Source organism: Enhydra lutris, unplaced genomic scaffold, assembly GCF_002288905.1.
Source record: "Enhydra lutris kenyoni isolate GAN:26980312 unplaced genomic scaffold, ASM228890v2 scaffoldscaffold59, whole genome shotgun sequence".
Taxonomy (NCBI): Eukaryota; Metazoa; Chordata; class Mammalia; order Carnivora; family Mustelidae; genus Enhydra; species Enhydra lutris.
Window position 1 is genome coordinate 12056979 of NW_019154143.1, and position 16755 is coordinate 12073733.

At 41.2% G+C, this 16755-nt stretch overlaps 1 protein-coding gene across 1 annotated transcript in view; it reads right to left on the reverse strand.

Annotated features, from left to right (window-relative positions):
- LOC111158441 (cytoskeleton associated protein 2 like) overlaps positions 1–13804 on the reverse strand; it is a 31640-nt gene extending 17836 nt beyond the window's left edge. Inside the window, exons 1-4 of the mRNA XM_022520460.1 lie at positions 13705–13804; positions 11195–11261; positions 9306–9357; positions 1308–2563 (exon numbers count right to left, since the gene is read on the reverse strand). Of these exons, the coding sequence (XP_022376168.1) occupies positions 1308–2563; positions 9306–9357; positions 11195–11261; positions 13705–13735 (1406 nt within the window). The 5' untranslated portion in view covers positions 13736–13804. The remainder of the gene's footprint in view (positions 1–1307; positions 2564–9305; positions 9358–11194; positions 11262–13704) is intronic.
- Between the last annotated feature and the right edge of the window lie 2951 nt (positions 13805–16755).

The following is a 16755-nucleotide window of genomic DNA, read 5'->3' on the forward strand; positions in this document are numbered from 1 at the left end:
GAAAAAAAGCTCCATGAAGGTAGAGTGTGACTGTTTGCTCTCACCACTGTATCTCCCAGGAGCCCAGCACTCTGTAGGTGCTGAAGGAACACTCAAGCAATGAGTGAGTGGTCTGTCCCTCTCCAGACTCTTCTTGTGTAATCAAACACAGACCGCACTCCACACACTGTCTTAAAGACCCAACATCTGTTATTTGGTCTAGACTGTGGGCTCCAGGGGGAGGGACTCTGATTTCCTCATTCACCAGCTTGGAGTCTTTATACTCAGTTTTCTTTTTGCTCAGAAGGCTCATCCTTCTTTTTGTCACTATCCTTTTCCTAGACCACATGTCACTGTTGAAAGTACCTCCTTGATCTTTCTATCTAAAGAAGTCAGCTCAAAAAAAAAAAAAAAAAAAAAAAAGAAGTCAGCTCAGCCTTTCTCTCTCAATCACATCACCCTAAATTAAGCTGTTTGTTTTCTGTTTCTTTGGGAGGGCAGAGAACTTGGTGGTGGTGTTCAGGGCTATAATCAGAGAATAAATCCTGCCCTCTCTGCATCCTGTTATACCTTCTATACCTTCTACCTACCATCTAATTTTACATGTTCCTTTAGCCCTTGTCAGGAATCTCCTTATTTTCTAGCCCACCCAAGTGTATAAAGGTGCTTCTCCTGGGAGGTTCACCACACTGTGACTCTATCTAGTCCAATGCAGACAGTGTGAAGACTTTTGGCTTGGTTTCCAGCTACATGTATGTTAATGTGAACCTCCAGCACCCTGAGATCCCCATTTCTACTGTCTGAACTCTGGGTGTCAACTCGCTGCTCCTCTTTGTCTTAGCTTACTTTTCAAAACTTGGCCTGCTCACACTCATGGAAGTTTCCTGTTCTTTCTTCCATGATAATGCTCCTGGATGTAACCACTGATCTGCTGAACAAGGGACTACCAACTCTCCACTTCCTAGCTATATAAAACCACTACTCTGGCTCTTCCCACCCTGCCCTCTTTTACTGTTGTTCAGTTCCTGCAAGGTACTTCTTGAACGAGTAGTCTGCTTCTACAACCCCTATGTCTTAATCAAACATTCTGTTTCAATTTTGTTTTAAAAAATAATTTCAAGCATACAGAAAATTACAGGGAATAATTTATAACACACATATGTCCCACCTAGCTCTATCAAGTCAATATTTGTTATATTTGCTTCCAATCTTCTTTCTTTCAGGGTTGTAGCTAAAAATTACTCAGAAGCCCTTATTTATGGCCTGAATATTTCTGATGGTCAATTGCCTAATCTTAAATTGCAAAATTATGGAATTAAGCAAAGTACCTTCGATCCTCTGCTGTGATCTTCTTCTTAATATTTGGAATAGTCTGGGTCTCATTTGGGACTCTTCCTCCACTTATGGTTTTGTTACCAGCTTGAGTTTTGGGAGCTGTTTTATTGAGAAAATGGTTCTGGGGAAGAGTCTTTTTCAACTTGGAGTCCAAAGTCTGTGCTTTTTGTTGATAGCTGTTGCTGCATTTATTCCCATTGGTTCCATTTGCTGTTATGTTAGGGGTACTTGGGATGACCGAATTAAAACTGCCAACTGCCAAATTAGGCCTTTGGCTTATGGCTCTTGAATTTTGCAGTGCACATGACGTCTGAGTTCTAAAACAAGGTCGGGTGGATTTCTGATCTTGCTTAATGTTTGGATGTCTGTTATTAAAGCCTCCCTGAAGCATATTAGGGCATTTCCAGAATTTGGTTTGTTTTATTTTCTGTTCAGTAACAATGTGTGATTTAAACTTAGTTTCATTTGGTCTTTCATATTTATCCCTATTAACCTTTATATCCTTTATGTCCTTGACCACAGGTTTCTTTGGTGCCTGAGTCCTACTAAGGATCTGAACATTGTGAGAGGGAACTGTCTTTGGGAGTTTTTCTCCTGGTCTGGAAAGATTTGTTCCTCTACAGAGTTGCTGTGACTTTACTGGTGGTATCCTAATTTGTGATTTTCCAACGAATTGTTTATTAACTCTGTCTTTCAGAACAGCACTATTCCTGGAACTTTTGCCCAAGGCTTGTTTGGGAGCCAAACTGCTCTTGATTTGATTATAAGAGTTAGTCTTTGGGTTACTTATTGTCCGTAATTCAGGATTTGACTTCCTTTCAGAGTCTGGTAAGGTTTGGGGCAAGTTCTCTTTGTTCATCTCTTTTAGACAGCTATCCAAGGGTTCATGTTCAATATGGTTATTGTCCACAGAGTCTGAACGTTTAGTAGTTCCTTGATCTGCTACATGCTGCTTTGTAGTTTTCAATTCTTGCACATTAAGTGACCCTATAGTTTTTCTAGATAATTCTCCAGTAGTGGATGACCCAGCTTTATGCTGTGGTTGATGACTGCTGGAAGGCTTGCAGTTTGAGTTAGAAGAAACACATCTTGAAGTCAGCCTTTTACCCAGAAGTTTTGGTGCCTCCAACTTTGGGTTCTGGGGTCCTGTATTATTGGCAGGTCTGGGTTGGAGTTTAATGCTGATGGGTCTTGTACCTTTGGTAGGCAAAGCAACATGATTGGTAACATCTTTTTTGGGTATAGTATGCTAAAAAGACAAAGAAACATCAAAAAAATAAACTCATAACAATAACTCAGTTTTAAAAACAAAAAAAATTAGCAAAAAAACTAAAAAATTAGTTATTTAGAATTTCATTTAAGATAGCTAAGTCTGAGAAAATAAAGGCATGAGTTGGGGGAGGGGCAGAGGGAGAGGGAGAAAATCTTAAGCAGACTCCCCACTGAGTGCAAAGCATAGAGAGCAATGAGGGGTTCGACCTGCAGCTTTATAAGGGACTTGATCTCATGACCCTGAGATCATGACCTAAGCTGAAACCAAGAGTCAAGATGCTCAACCAATGGAGCCATCTGGTGTCGTGTCCCTATAAGGTCTTTATAATTTGAGCTGTCACTAGAAATATACCAGAGTATTTTAGCTTGATAGAATTAAGCAGAGATGCAGTGAACACACAAAAATTACATTTAAAAAATAAAATTTGCCTCAGTTGAACAAGTATTTGCTGAATGTCCATTATGTCCCAAATGAAGTGTCCTTCTAGGGACTCTGGAAAGATATATACATAATAAACTAATGGTAGGGTACCTACCAAATTCCTCCTAGTAGTACTGTGTATTGCTACACTAATTTTTTTTTTAAACAGCACTGCTTTTGTAAAGGTCACAGGGTCACTCAAGAACCTTTGTCTCATCCCTGGAGATCAGTGGCAAGGATAGGTGGTAGATGCTGGGAGACCTGAGATACTTTGGAATAGTTTTCAATAAAGTTTTACATTTTAGTAGAAAGTTAGTTATATTTGTAAAGTCAGGACAGGGTTTTAAGGTTATATTCTACATTATCAACAAGTAAATGTTTCATTCATGTGATTTAATCTTGGATAAGAAAGGTAGGACTAGGTTATAGAGAACTTAAAAAAACTAGGGATAGGAGTTTATTTAGTTTTTTAAAAATTTTTAAGCAGTTCTTTTTTTTTTTTTTAAAGATTTTATTTATTTATTTGATGGAGAGATCACAAGTAGGCAGGCAGAGAGAGAAGGGTAAGCAGGCTCCCCGCTGAGCAGGGAGCCTGATGAGGGGTTTGATCCCACAACCCTGAGATCATGACCTGAACTTAACACAGAGGCTTAACCCACTGAGCCACCCAAGCGCCAGGGAATGGGAGCTTAGAATTGACACAGTAAATAACTGGAGCAAGTCATTGTGGATTCCAGAGCATTTGCACTAAAAACAAGTTTCAGAAAGGAGAATTTGGCAGAGATTTGTAGATTATATGTCTCCAGGGGAAGATATAGGAGTGCTAGAGTTACCACTCTTTACTTTTGATTTGGTAATATTGTTGAGAATTACTATGTAAACTTCGTGAATGTTTAAAGAAAGTCTGTAACCAAAACCACTTGGCATTAATGGCAAAGAGATGTCCGCTCTAGAATGGTATGTGAATGGTGGTGTTGCTGGTCGTGGTATAGGGGAGGGTTGGAAGTGGGAGGCAGGGAGATGGATGGATAACCACATGGCTATAGGGGTTACTGCTTGAGCCCCAATGTTTACATCTACCTCTCACCATTCTATTATTGCTTACTGAAGAGGCAGGGATGATGGTATCAAAGTTTCCAAACATGTGCTATTCCTTAGTTGTTGTTGTTGTTGTTTAAAGATTTTATTTATTTATTTGTCAGACAGAGAGCGCACGAGCAGGTGGAGCAGCAGGCAGAGGGAAAAGCAGGCTCCCTGCTGAGTAAGGAGCCCCATGTGGGACTCAATCCCAGGACTCTAGGATCATGACCTGATCTGAAGGCAGACATTTAACTCACTGAGCCACCCAGGCATCCCTAGGCGTTCTTCTTCTTCTTTTTTTAAAAATTGAGATATAATTTGTATCACAAAGAATTCCCCATTTTAAAGTTTGTAATTCAGTGGGTTTTAGTATATTCACAGGGTTGTATAACCATTGCCACTCTCTCGTTCCAGAATATTTTCATCACCCCAGAAAGAAATCCCATACCTGTTAGAAGGCATTCCTCATTTCCTTGTCCCCACAAACAGTGGCAACCACTAATCTGTTTTCTGCCTCTACCGATTTGCCTAGTCTGGACATTTTGTATAAATAGAGTCATACAATATGTGGCCCTCTGTGTCTGGCTTCTTTCACTTAGCAGAATGTTCTTGAGGTTCACCCATATTGTAGCATGTGTCAGTCTTCACCACTATTTTTCTTTTTTTTTTTTTTAAAGATTTTATTTTATTTATTTATTTGTCAGAGAGAGAGAGGGAGAGAGAGCGAGCACTGGCAGACAGAATGGCAGGCAGAGGCAGAGGGAGAAGCAGGCTCCCTGACGAGCAAGGAGCCCGATGTGGGACTCGATCCCAGGACGCTGGGATCATGACCTGAGCCGAAGGCAGCTGCTTAACCAACTGAGCCACCCAGGCGTCCCTCACCACTATTTTTCAATAAAAAACTTTATTTTTAAGAGCAGTTTTAGGTTCAAAACAAACTTGAGTGATAAGTACAGAGAATTCTCCTATACTCCTTGTTTGTACACATGCACTGCATTATTTTAATGGCTGAACAAATATTTTATTTCATGGATATACCACATTTTCGTTTTTCCTTCATTGACTGATGGACATTTAGGTTGTTTACACTTTTTAGTTATTATGAATAATGTTGCTGTGAATATTTGTTATCAGCTTTTGTGTGAGCACGTTTTCAGTTCTCTTGGATATATACACAGGAGTAGAATTGCTAGGTCATATGGTAACTCTGTTTAAATTCTGAGGAACTGCTAAGCTGTTTCCCAAAGTGGCTGCAGCATTTTACTTTCCCACCAACATTGTATAAGAGTTCTAATTTCTCCATATCCTCCCCAATCCTTGTTATCTGTCTTTTTTGATTATAGCCATCCTAGTGGGTATGAAGTAGTATTTAATTGTGGTTTTTATTTGCATTTCTCTGATGGGTAATGATATGAAGCATCTTTTCATCTCTTATTGGCCATTTGTATATCTCCTTTGGAGAAAGGTCTATATAGATCTTTTGTCCATTTTATTATTTTCCTTTGCCCATTTTAATTATTTGTCTTTTTAATTGTTGACCTGCAAGAGCTCTTTATATATCCTGGATAGTAGGTCATTATCATATATGACTTGCAAATATTTTCTCTTTTGTTCAGTTTTTATATCTTTATTTGAGATCAGCCTGACCTTGCTAATTTATTGTAAGTGGTAGAACTGGTTCTGCAATTTTAAGTACTACATTGAGAGAAAATCTAGACTTAGAAGAGTCATCAGGCTAATAGAATAGTCTGCAATCAATATGCAAATACAGAGAATTAAGGTTGAAATTTTATTATTATTATTATTATTTTTTTAAGATTTTATTTTTAGGTAATCTCTGCACCCAACATGGGGCTCGAACCTACAACCCTGAGATCAAGAGTTGCCCCTGAGCAAAGTGCTCCCAAGACTGGAATTGAGCCCCTCCATTTGAGAGGGAAAGTGAGCTGCCGAAGGTCAGGCAGGGTGTTAGGGACAGGGTTGAAGGTGGAACTTCAGTCTCTAACTCTTGGTCTCCGATGACTCACTGCAGAATTGATGGATCAAACTGATTAAAAAAAAAAAAATTAAAGACTGTAGAAGAGGGAACAATTGATCTAAACTGAATTTGGTCACTTTATTTTGGACATATGAAGCCAGGGGAGAGAGAAAATGCACAAAAGATATGACTAGGGTTTATATTACAGCAGGTTTACTGAATATATGCTAGGCACTGTGCTAGACTCTAAGGGCATACAAGATGAGAAAGGAGGATACTTGCCCCTGAGGAGCACGAATAGAAAAGATATATGCACAAAAAAATTACGATATGATGAAATGAGGGCTGTAGTAAGGCTGAAAGAGATTGCAAAGCTCATCTTATCAGTGTTTTCAAGCACTTTGTTCATATATGCCCAAAATAACTTTGACAAACCCTGTGCCTTTTCATACTTTTTAAAGTTAACATCTAAAGTTTTCATTGTTAGTTTAAATTAGTTGCAAAGGATGTAATTTTAGGCACAGTGTAAATATTGGCATTTTAAGATAAATGAAATTTGACACTCACTATAATTCATTTAGAAAACTATACAAATATATTCTTCATTAAAAATTGAAAACATGAGGGGCACCTGGGTGGCTCAGGGGGTTGAAGCCTCTGCCTTCGGCTCAGGTCATGATCCCACAGTCCTGAGATCGAGCCCCACATCGGGCTCTCTGCTCAACAGGGAGCTTGCTTCCTCCTCTCTCTCTGCCTGCCTCTCTGCCTACTTGTGATCTCTGTCTGTCAAATGAATAAATAAAATCTTTAAAAAAAAAAAAATTGAAAACATGGGGTGCCTGGATGGCTCAGTTGGTTCAGCGTCTGCTTTCAGCTCAGGTCTTGATCCCAGGGTCCTGGGAGGGAGCCCCATGTTGGACTCCTTGCTCATTGGGGAGTCTGTTTCTCCCTTTCCCCCTTCTTCTTCTTGCTCTCGCTCTCTCTTTCTTGTGTGCATGTTCTCTCTCTCTCAAATGAATAAAATGTTAAAAAAAAAAATGAAGGGGTGCCTGGGTGGCTCAGTGGGTTAAAGCCTCTGCCTTTGGCTTGGGTCACAATCTCAGGGTCCTGGGATAGAGCCCCACATCGGGCTCCCTGCTCAGTGGGAAGCCTGCTTTCCCCTCTCTCTGCCTGCCTCTCTGCCCGTTTGTGATCTCTGTCTGTCAAATAAATAAATCTTAAAAAAAAAAAAAAATGGAAAACATAACACCTTTCCCTTTTTCCCCGGGTCTCTTTTTGTTCTAGTTAACCACAAAATTTTTAACCTAGATTTTTGTGCTTAGAAGCTTATAGTTCATTACCCTATCATACTTCTCAACATATATATGTTTATATGTATATATATGTTTATATATATTTTGTGTGTGTGTGTGTGTGTGTGTGTGTGTGTATTCCCTCTGAATAACTCCATGAGAAATCTCCTATTATTTTCATTTTACAGATAAAGTTATATAACTTGCCCAAGGTCGTGTTTGCTTTGGCAGCACATATAATAACTTGCCCAAGGTCATTTAGCTAGAAAATGAAGGAGTTAGGATTTGGACCTAGTCAGTTTTTAACAATTATACATCACAGTTTCTCAATAAATTTAAGTGTATGGCTCCAAAGAATCCTTTCAGATATTGGTTCAATATATTAAACTGCCAGATAGGAACAGAAAATGAAAAACTTTGTGTTCCTTTGAGTAGCAACACTGCAGTAAGAGTATGCCAGAAGAGCTTTGTTCAAGTCTTAAGTCTGTATAATTACTGGCTGTATAATTTTGGCAAAGTACTCAATTTCCTTGAGCCTAAGTCCTCTCATTTGTAAAATAACAATAATGATATATATCTTCTAGGAAGTGTGTCATAACGTCCTATTTTTCACAAGGTAGTTTTTATTTATGATCATTAGCCCAACATAACAGTACCTCCTTTTATTCATGAAGGTATCTGGACATTAAATCATAAGGCCACCTTTCTTTTTTTTTTTTTTTTTTTTTTAAAGATTTTCATTTATTTGACAGAGCACAAGCAGGCAGAGAGGCAGGCAGAGAGAGAGAGGAGGAAGAGGCAGGCTCCCTGCCGAGCAGAGAGCCCGATGTGAGGCTCGATCCCATGACCCTGGGATCATGACCTGAGCCGAAGGCGGAGGCTTTAACCACTGAGCCACCCAGGCACCCCATAAGGCCACCTTTCTTACAGGTTTCTTTTGAATATTAATTGAGATATTATGTGCAAGTGTCTCGCCCAGTATCAGGATGATAATAAATACTCAAATGTTAGCTATTATAATTAGGTATGAAAATGTTTTATAAATTTTTTATAAATTATAAGGCATTATACAATTGTAATGATGACTATTATTTGCCTAGTCCTCTTAGTTCCTCCTGTTCCATACTTGCCTTTCCCACTTAATTTTTATCTTCACAACTGGGTAAAAAAGAGGTAGGCCTCATCCCATTTAAGAGATGACTTACTGAAATCAGTATTGTCAGCTTCCCAGAGAAGCCTCTGGGAACTCTGAATGAGGACGCTTTTTTCCCAGCAGATTTTTCGTTTAATACTTGTGTGCTACACTAATTCAATCTACATGAAGAAGAAGTCTAACCCAGTGATCACATCATGATCTGCCAGTGTTGTCTTACATATATTTTCTATCCTTCAGTGTCTAATGATGTTAAATGTAGCCTTTCAGAAGGCTAATTTCTTCCATTTAAACCTTGAAAATGTGAGGATCCTTTACCACTCTATCCATAATATAGCTGAACTGAACTGTTTAGGAAGCATAGCTTGTTAGTAGCTTGGAAGATCCAATATAGGTGTTCCCTTTAAATGAGCCATTTAACTTCATGGCAGCATACCCAAGCGGTTAAGACCACAGGTTCTCACTCTCATGACTTGAGCCAAAATCCAGAGTCAGTCACTCAACTGCCTGAGTTACCCAGGTGCCCCCCAAATGATGATGATTATATTTTAAAAATGTATTTAATTTATTTATTTTAGAGAGAGAGAGAGAGAGAGAGGGAGAAAGAGTGAGTCCATGAGCAGGGGGAGGGGCAGAGGGAGAGGATCTCAAGCAGACTCCGTGCTGAGACGTGGGGCTCGATCTCATGACCCGAGATCATGACCTGAGCTGAAATCGAGAATCAGCCGCTTAATGGGCTGAGCCACCCAGGTACCCCCAAAATGATTATTTTTTGAAAGACTAATTTCTACTTACAGATTTAGAAGGTGGAGGATTCAGACAATTGCTCTTGGCTTTTAGATAAGGCCTATAAAAGACAAAATAAGATTAATTCTTACTACAGAAGGATCAGCAAGGCCTGGGAAGTATAGTGATTAAGATTTATTAAGATTAGAATTTTAAATCATTGGAATTTCTGTATATTGTAAAATAATTCAAAATTATATGCAATAAAGTCTCCTTATTACCCCTTTCTTAGTCTTGTTATTCTACTCCTCAGTGACCACACCACTCTTGCCCATTTTTTTGTGATCCTTTCAGAAATGTCCTATGCATAAATGTAGCATTCTAACAAGATTAATGAAATACATGTCTTCTTCATATTCGCATTCTGTTGTTCATTGAAACATCATTTCTTGAATACTGCAGTATGCAATATTGTAGAGATATGATGTCAAGAAGGTAATTAACAGCTTCTTTGAAAAACTTCTGTTTTCAAGTTTTAAGTATCTTCAGATAATGAATATTCAGAGGTGAAAAAAGAGATAGAATTAAAAGAACAGGAGCACATATGAAATCTAGCCAGTGAGCAGAAAATGTAAGAATGGATAGGAAAGTAGAGGAGTTTAGAAGGATTCAATCTGCATGGATCAAAAACAATTCCCAGACTAAAAGGGACTTTGATCATGATTTGCTGTTAGTTCCCACATCTTGAACATAAACCCTGGAGGGGGAGGGACCTCTCTGTCTTGTTAAGTACCACATCTCCAGAACCAAGAGTGACTGAAATATTATATGTATTAAATAAATATTTGTTGAATAAATGAATTAAATTTATTTAATTAAGGAAATAGACTTGAGTAAAACCCCAAAGTTAAAGGAAACTAAAATAAAGGGTCAAAGCTAACTTTGTAAAAATTCAGTTCCTCTTCTTTGGGGAGACAATATATCAATGTTAAGCAAGAGGGACTAATATCACCACTACAATGGCAAGATGTTGATGGAAGATAAAAGCGAAACAGTCATATTCTGTCCAACTCAAGAGTAAGTGCTGAGAGAATGGCCAAAGACCATTGTTGGGCTAGAGGATGTTGGTGTGGAGCTATGGAGGACTGACTATAACTGGCTCTCCTGCCTTAGCAAGGAACAACAAAACCAGGGTCATTCAACTCCTTGACCTTTTCTAGCCTTCACAAGAATCAATTCCAGGGAAAAAAGCAGGGATAGGAAAAGCTTCCAGCATTGTAGGTAATACTGTGGATCTCCCCCCCATCCCCCACCTTTAGAGACTGTCACAATATTAGTGCTTAACCTGCTCAGGTTTTTTTTTTTTTTTTTTTTTTTTTTTTTTTGTTATGTTTGGACCAATGTACTCTTTTCTGAGTTATCATGGGCTCTCAATGCAGTTTGAGTAGACTGCAAACAAAAGGGCTATTTTTTTTTTTTTAAAGATTTTATTTATTTATTTGACAGACAAAGATCACAAGTAGGCAGAGAGGCAGGCAGAGAGAGAGGAGGAAGCAGGCTCCCCGCTGTGCCGAGAGCCCGACTCGGGGCTCGATCCCAGGACCCTGGGATCATGACCCGAGCTGAAGGCAGAGGCTCTAACCCACTGAGCCACCCAGGCGCCCCAAAAGGGGCTATTTTTTTTTTAAAGAGTATTTCCTTTCTTTAAAAAAAAAATGTTTATTTGATAGAGAGAAAGAGTACAAACAGGGAGAGAAGGAGAAGTAGGCTCCCCAATGAGCAGGGAGCCCAACATGGGGCTCCATCCCAGGACCCTGGGATCATGACCTGAGCCGGAGGAAGACACTTAACCAACTGAGCCCCCCAGGCACCCCCAAAGGACTATGTTTTGAAAGGCTTTAAATTGCTAGTAGCAATGAGGGCAACAAAACTTGCATAATTGTGTGAGACAAACTCACTTGGTGTTTTGGCATTTCAGTTTTCCCTTGGCTGCTAGGTACTCCTGGAGCTTTCTCTGCCGCTCTTCTGCAAAATAGGCAGGAAAACAAACAGCAGAACTTTAGTTGGAGATTTCTTTTTTAATATTTTATTTATTTATTTGAAGGAGAGAGATCGCAAGTAGGCATAGAGGCAGGCGGGGGGGGGGGGGAAGCAGGCTCCCCGCTGAGCAGAGAGCCTGATGTGGGACTCGATCCCAGGACCTGAGCTGAAGGCAGAAGCTTAACCCACTGAGCCACCCAGGTGCCCCTAGTTGGAGATTTTAACTAATATTCTAAAAGATGGCACTCTTCTGTAATAATTTTGGCTTTGGACTGTCCATATGTTACAAAGTTCCTAACCCCACAAATTTGCCTCCAAGTTAATGTCTATATTAAAAATATTATCAGTATGCCATGTCCTATACTGAGCTCTTCATACTTACATTACTTACTTTAATCCACACAATCCTATGTGGTATTTTACAGGCTGAAATCTAAAGAGGGTAAATGATATGCCCAAATCATCTAGCTAATATGTAGCAAAGCCAGGATTTGAAACCAGGTTTATCCAACTCCAGAGTCCTTGCTCACAGCCACCGTTCTCAGCTATAACGTATTATGTTTTGCATGAAGAAATCTTTTATTGGCTTATCAGAGCTGGTTCACCAGTCCTGGTCTTTTTTTTTTTTTAAATATTTTATTTTTTTAAGTAGGCTCCACGCCCAGCATGGATCTCAATGTGAGGTTTGAACTCACGACCCTGATATCAAGACCTGAGCTGAAATCAAGAGTTCAATGCCTAACCAACTGAATCACCCAGGAGCCACTTGGTCTGGTCTTATTAATTATGTGTTTTTTGTTTTTTCGACAGGGATGATGATTTTTGCCACAAACCCTTACATGGTTTTCTTTGAGCCTAAGGACAAAATAGGCCAGGTTAGGGGGTTCATGGCAAACATCTATTACACGGTGACTTTCTTTTTTTTAAAAAAGATTTTATTTATTTATTTGACAGAGAGATCACAAGTATGGAGAGCAGCAGGCAGAGAGAAAGGGGGAAGCAGGATCCCTGCTGAGCAGAGAGCCCGATTCGGGGCTCGATCCCAGGACCCTGAGATCATGACCTGAGCCTAAGGCAGAGGCTTAACTCACTGAGCCACCCAGGAGCCCCTACATGGTGACTTTCTAAGCAAGGCATTTGTGAGGGTATGAAAATTCAGTATTTCTGTCTTCAGGAAGTTTCAATCTAGGAGTGAAAATAAAATAAACAACAATAATTACAATATAGGGAAAAATCTAGGTATCCTAAGAAAGGGTCAAGGTAAGAATTATGAGAGTTCAGAAGCAGGGAATGAGTGAGAGGAATAGTAGGTGGTTGGAGAAGGCTAAAATTTAATAATGGCAAAAAAAAAAAAAAAAGACAATGGGGTGCAAAACAACTCTTAATTTCATTAAACCGAGTTGCTGTGTGTTTTGATATCCAGCTCTGATGCATCCTTAGGAGACAACTTTGAGGATTATGCATTTTACTGTGTCAGGCAGTGTAGAGAGCACTGGCTGAGAGACCGGGTCAGAATCCCAGCGCTGTGGCTTCTAGCAAGTTAGCAAACCTCACTGCTGCTGAACCTATAAAATAGAGACAGAAATGCCCATCTTTAAGGGCTGTTATGTAAAGTGCCTAGGACAGTGCCCATGACCTAGCAGATAGTCAACAGGTAGTATTACTGAAACTATCAAAACACTGTGTGCATTTGGGAGTTGGTGGCATCTGAGCCATATTTTGAAAGGCAGCTAAGGACTCCAGGTACATTTAAGAGATCAGACAATCTGAGGATTTTGAAGGGGCGGGGGATGGGAGGATGGGGGAACCAGGTGGTGGGTATTAGAGAGGGCACGGATTGCATGGAGCACTGGGTGTGGTGCAAAAACAATGAATACTGTTATGCTGGAAAAAAAAAAAAAAGAGAGAGAGAGAGAGAGATCAAGGAACCCAGGACCCTCAGTTCTCGGTGCAGATTTAACCAACTTCCAGTGCCCACGCCCGCCCTTTCGCTCCCCAACCGCGTCCACCGCCCCCCTTTAGGGTCAGACACCGCCTCTTGGCAGCTGTCAAAGATCGGGCGGCTGCACAGAGGACAACGCCCAGGCTCTGCCTGGAGCCAAATCTGGGTTAGGGAGCGCTTGGCTTCCTTTGGGGTGTGCGACCCGGGGAAGGGGTCTCAGGTTCTCCACCTAAACGAGATGACAATGACGTCTCTTTGCAGAGCTGGTGCAGGAATTACGGGGAAGGCTCCGCATCTACTCTCCCCTACCCAGGGCCAGGGCCTGGGCTCGCATCAGCGCTCCCTGGACTGGAAACGCGCAAGGGGGAGACTGAGGCACGGGAGCGGACCGACACTTCCCGCTAAAATAACTGACTTGGTGGCCTCCCTTCTTCCCCGCCCCTGCTGGAGCGCCTGCAAGACGCAGGGCCTCACGATCTTACTCACCGGCAGCTGCGGACGGCCCCGGTGGCACCATGACACCTCCGCGACAGTTTTTCTTCAAAGCCCGCGCCTGAAGCTACGGACGGGGCCCAACGCGTCCTCTCGCTCTCATTGGCTCCTGTGGGTTTGAAACCCGCCAATAGGAAGCAGGGGAGGGCGGGACAAAAGGAATAGGGGCCTTTCGGTTGGCTCTACTCTTCGAGCCCTCCCCGGGGGCCCTTTGATTGGAAGAACGTGCACCTCCCGGACATTAAAGGCGGCTGCGGGAACCTGCGACCGCTTCCGCGGTAGAGTCCGGCTGGTTTCTTCTGAGGGACCGTGCACTGCCGGTCGTGGAGTCGGGTGGAGTCGGTTACGAAAACCCGCTCGGCAGCATAGGCAGGGCCGCCTTACTCCTCTCACACCCTAAGAGTCACAGGAGCTCTGAAAACAATAAGGTAAACCCCAAATCTGATGAATTCGGAGCGCGTCACCAGCATATTAGCTTTACTTGTGAACGTTCTCATGAATCTAAAAGCTCTAAGTTCTTAGTACTGCAAGGTGGCTGCCTTTTTCTAAAAATTTTTTTCTTTTTAACCGAAGTAACATACACGTAACGGAAGTTGCCGTTTTAACCAGATTTAAGTGTACAGTCCAATGCATTAAGTACATTCACTATGTTGTACAACCCTCACCACCATCCAAATCCCAAACTTGTTTATGGTCCCAAATAGAAACTCTATCCCCATTAAAGGGGAAATCCACCCCTCCCTTGGGGGGGGGGAGGGGAAGCACCATTTCACTTTCTATGTGTGATTTTGATTACTCAGGGACCCCCATTTAGGTGGTATTGTTGGCTTATTTCCCTAAGCAGTAAGTTCTCAAGGTTCATCCTTGTCGCATCATATGGCGGGATCTCCTCCCTTTCTAAGGCAGAATCATATTCCCTTGTATGCTTGTACCACCTTTATCCGTTCATCTGTGGATGGACACTTGGGTTGTTTCCACCTTTTAGCTGCTGTGAGTAACCCTGCTATGAACATGGGTGCACAGCTACCAGTTGGCATCTCTGTTTTCAATTCTTTGGGGGTGTTTATAGAGAAGGAGCATTGTTGGATTATATGGTATTTCTATTTTTAATTTTTAGAGGAAGTGCCATGCTGCTTTTAGAGTGGTTCCTTTTTAAGTCTTCCTGAGTCATTAGACACACCCCACTCCTCTTATTTCAGCCTGAAAAGTTTTCCTTCAAAGCTTGCCCCCTGTTTTGCCTATTCGCTGGTTTCACGAAGAGGTCTGGGGAATGTTTCCGGTATTCTGCATGTCAGGGTACCTCTCTCCTGGATGCTGAGAAGGTGGATAGAGAGGGAGTCGTGTCTGGGTCCCTGTTTGCCACATTTGCTTCACCAGTTGGGGACTCAGCTGGGCATGAAGCTATCATAGCAGCTTTTCACTTTGGCCTCAAGTGGGGAGTTTAGCAGGGAGCCATTCAGAGGTTTCTGGATTTATGCATTTTCATATTTATGTTAATTATATACAAATATGCTTCAAATACAACTGACAATTATTTTTTTTAAAGATTTTATTTATTTATTGACAGATCACAAGTAGGCAGAGAGGCAGGCAGAGAGAAAAGGGGAAGCAGGCTCACTACGGTGCTCGATCCCAGGACCCTGGGATCATGACCTGAGCCGAAGGCCGGGGCTTTAACCCACTGAGCCACCCAGGCGCCCCCAACTGACAATTATTTTAATGAAAATTTTGGACTCTTTGTTGAGGACCACGAGCCTTCCTAATGGTTAACACTAGCAGCTGGGCAAGAACCTTTTTGGTTAATGAGTAAGAAAGGGGCTTGTTTACAGACAGTTTCAGAAAAGCAGAGGGAGTTCTGCTGGTCTTTATGGAATCTTAGTAATTGAATGGATTTCAAATTATCTTGCCTGATCTCCCACCCAGTGCTAGAGTATTCTATAGATCCCATTAGGTGTTTCGTCTTTGCAGGAATATTGCTGGTGTCAAGGAATTGCCTTACCTTATTAGAAAGCCCTGATTATTATGAAACTTTCTTTAAAATGAGCTCAAATAAGCCTCTTGCTAATTGGTCTCACTTTGAGTAACAGGCCAGTTCCGCACCCTTCTCTACATTCTTTGGATAGTTGAGGGACTATTTTGTGGCATACAAAGTGTGGAAAGAAAGCTAGGTAGGTTTTTTTTTTTTTTTTAAGTATTCAGCTTGTCATTTTTATTGTTTTTTTTTAATCAAGATATAATGTATTATTTGTTTCAGGGGTGCAGGTCTGTGATTCATCAGTCTTACACAATTCACAGCACTCGCCATAGCATATACCCTCCCCAATGTCCATCACCCAACTACCCCATTCCTCCCAACCCCCTCCATTCCAGCAACCCTCAGTTTGTTTCCTGAGATTAAGAGTCTTTTATGGTTTGTCTCCCTCTCTGGTTTCGTCTTGTTTCATTTTTCTCTCCCTTCCCCCTATGATCCTCTATCTTGTTTCTCAAATTCCTCATATTAGTGAGATCATATGGTAATTGTCTTTCTCTGATTGGCTTATTTTGCTTAGCGTAATACCCTTTAGTTCCATCCATCTCCTTGCAAATGGCAAGATTTCATTTTTTTTTGATGGCTGCAAAATATTCCATTGTATATATGTACCACATCTTTATCCATTCATCTATTGATGGACATCTAGGCTCTTTCCATAGTTTGGCTACTGTGGACATACTGCTATAAACCTTGGGGTACACGTGCTTCTTTGGATCACTACATTTGTGTCTTTGGGGTAAATACCCAGTAGTGTGATTGCTGGGTCATAAGGGTAGCTCTATTTTCAAACTTTTGAGGAACCTCCATATTGTTTTTCAGAGTGGCTGCAGCAGCTTTCATTCCCACCAACGGTGTAGGAGGGTTCCCCTTTCTCTGCATCCTCGCCAGCACCTGTCATTTCCTGACTTGTTAATTTTAGCCATTCTGACTGGTGTGAGGTGGTATATCACTGTGGTTTTGATTTGTATTTCCCAGATGCTGAGTGATGTTGAGCACTTTTTCATGTGTCTATT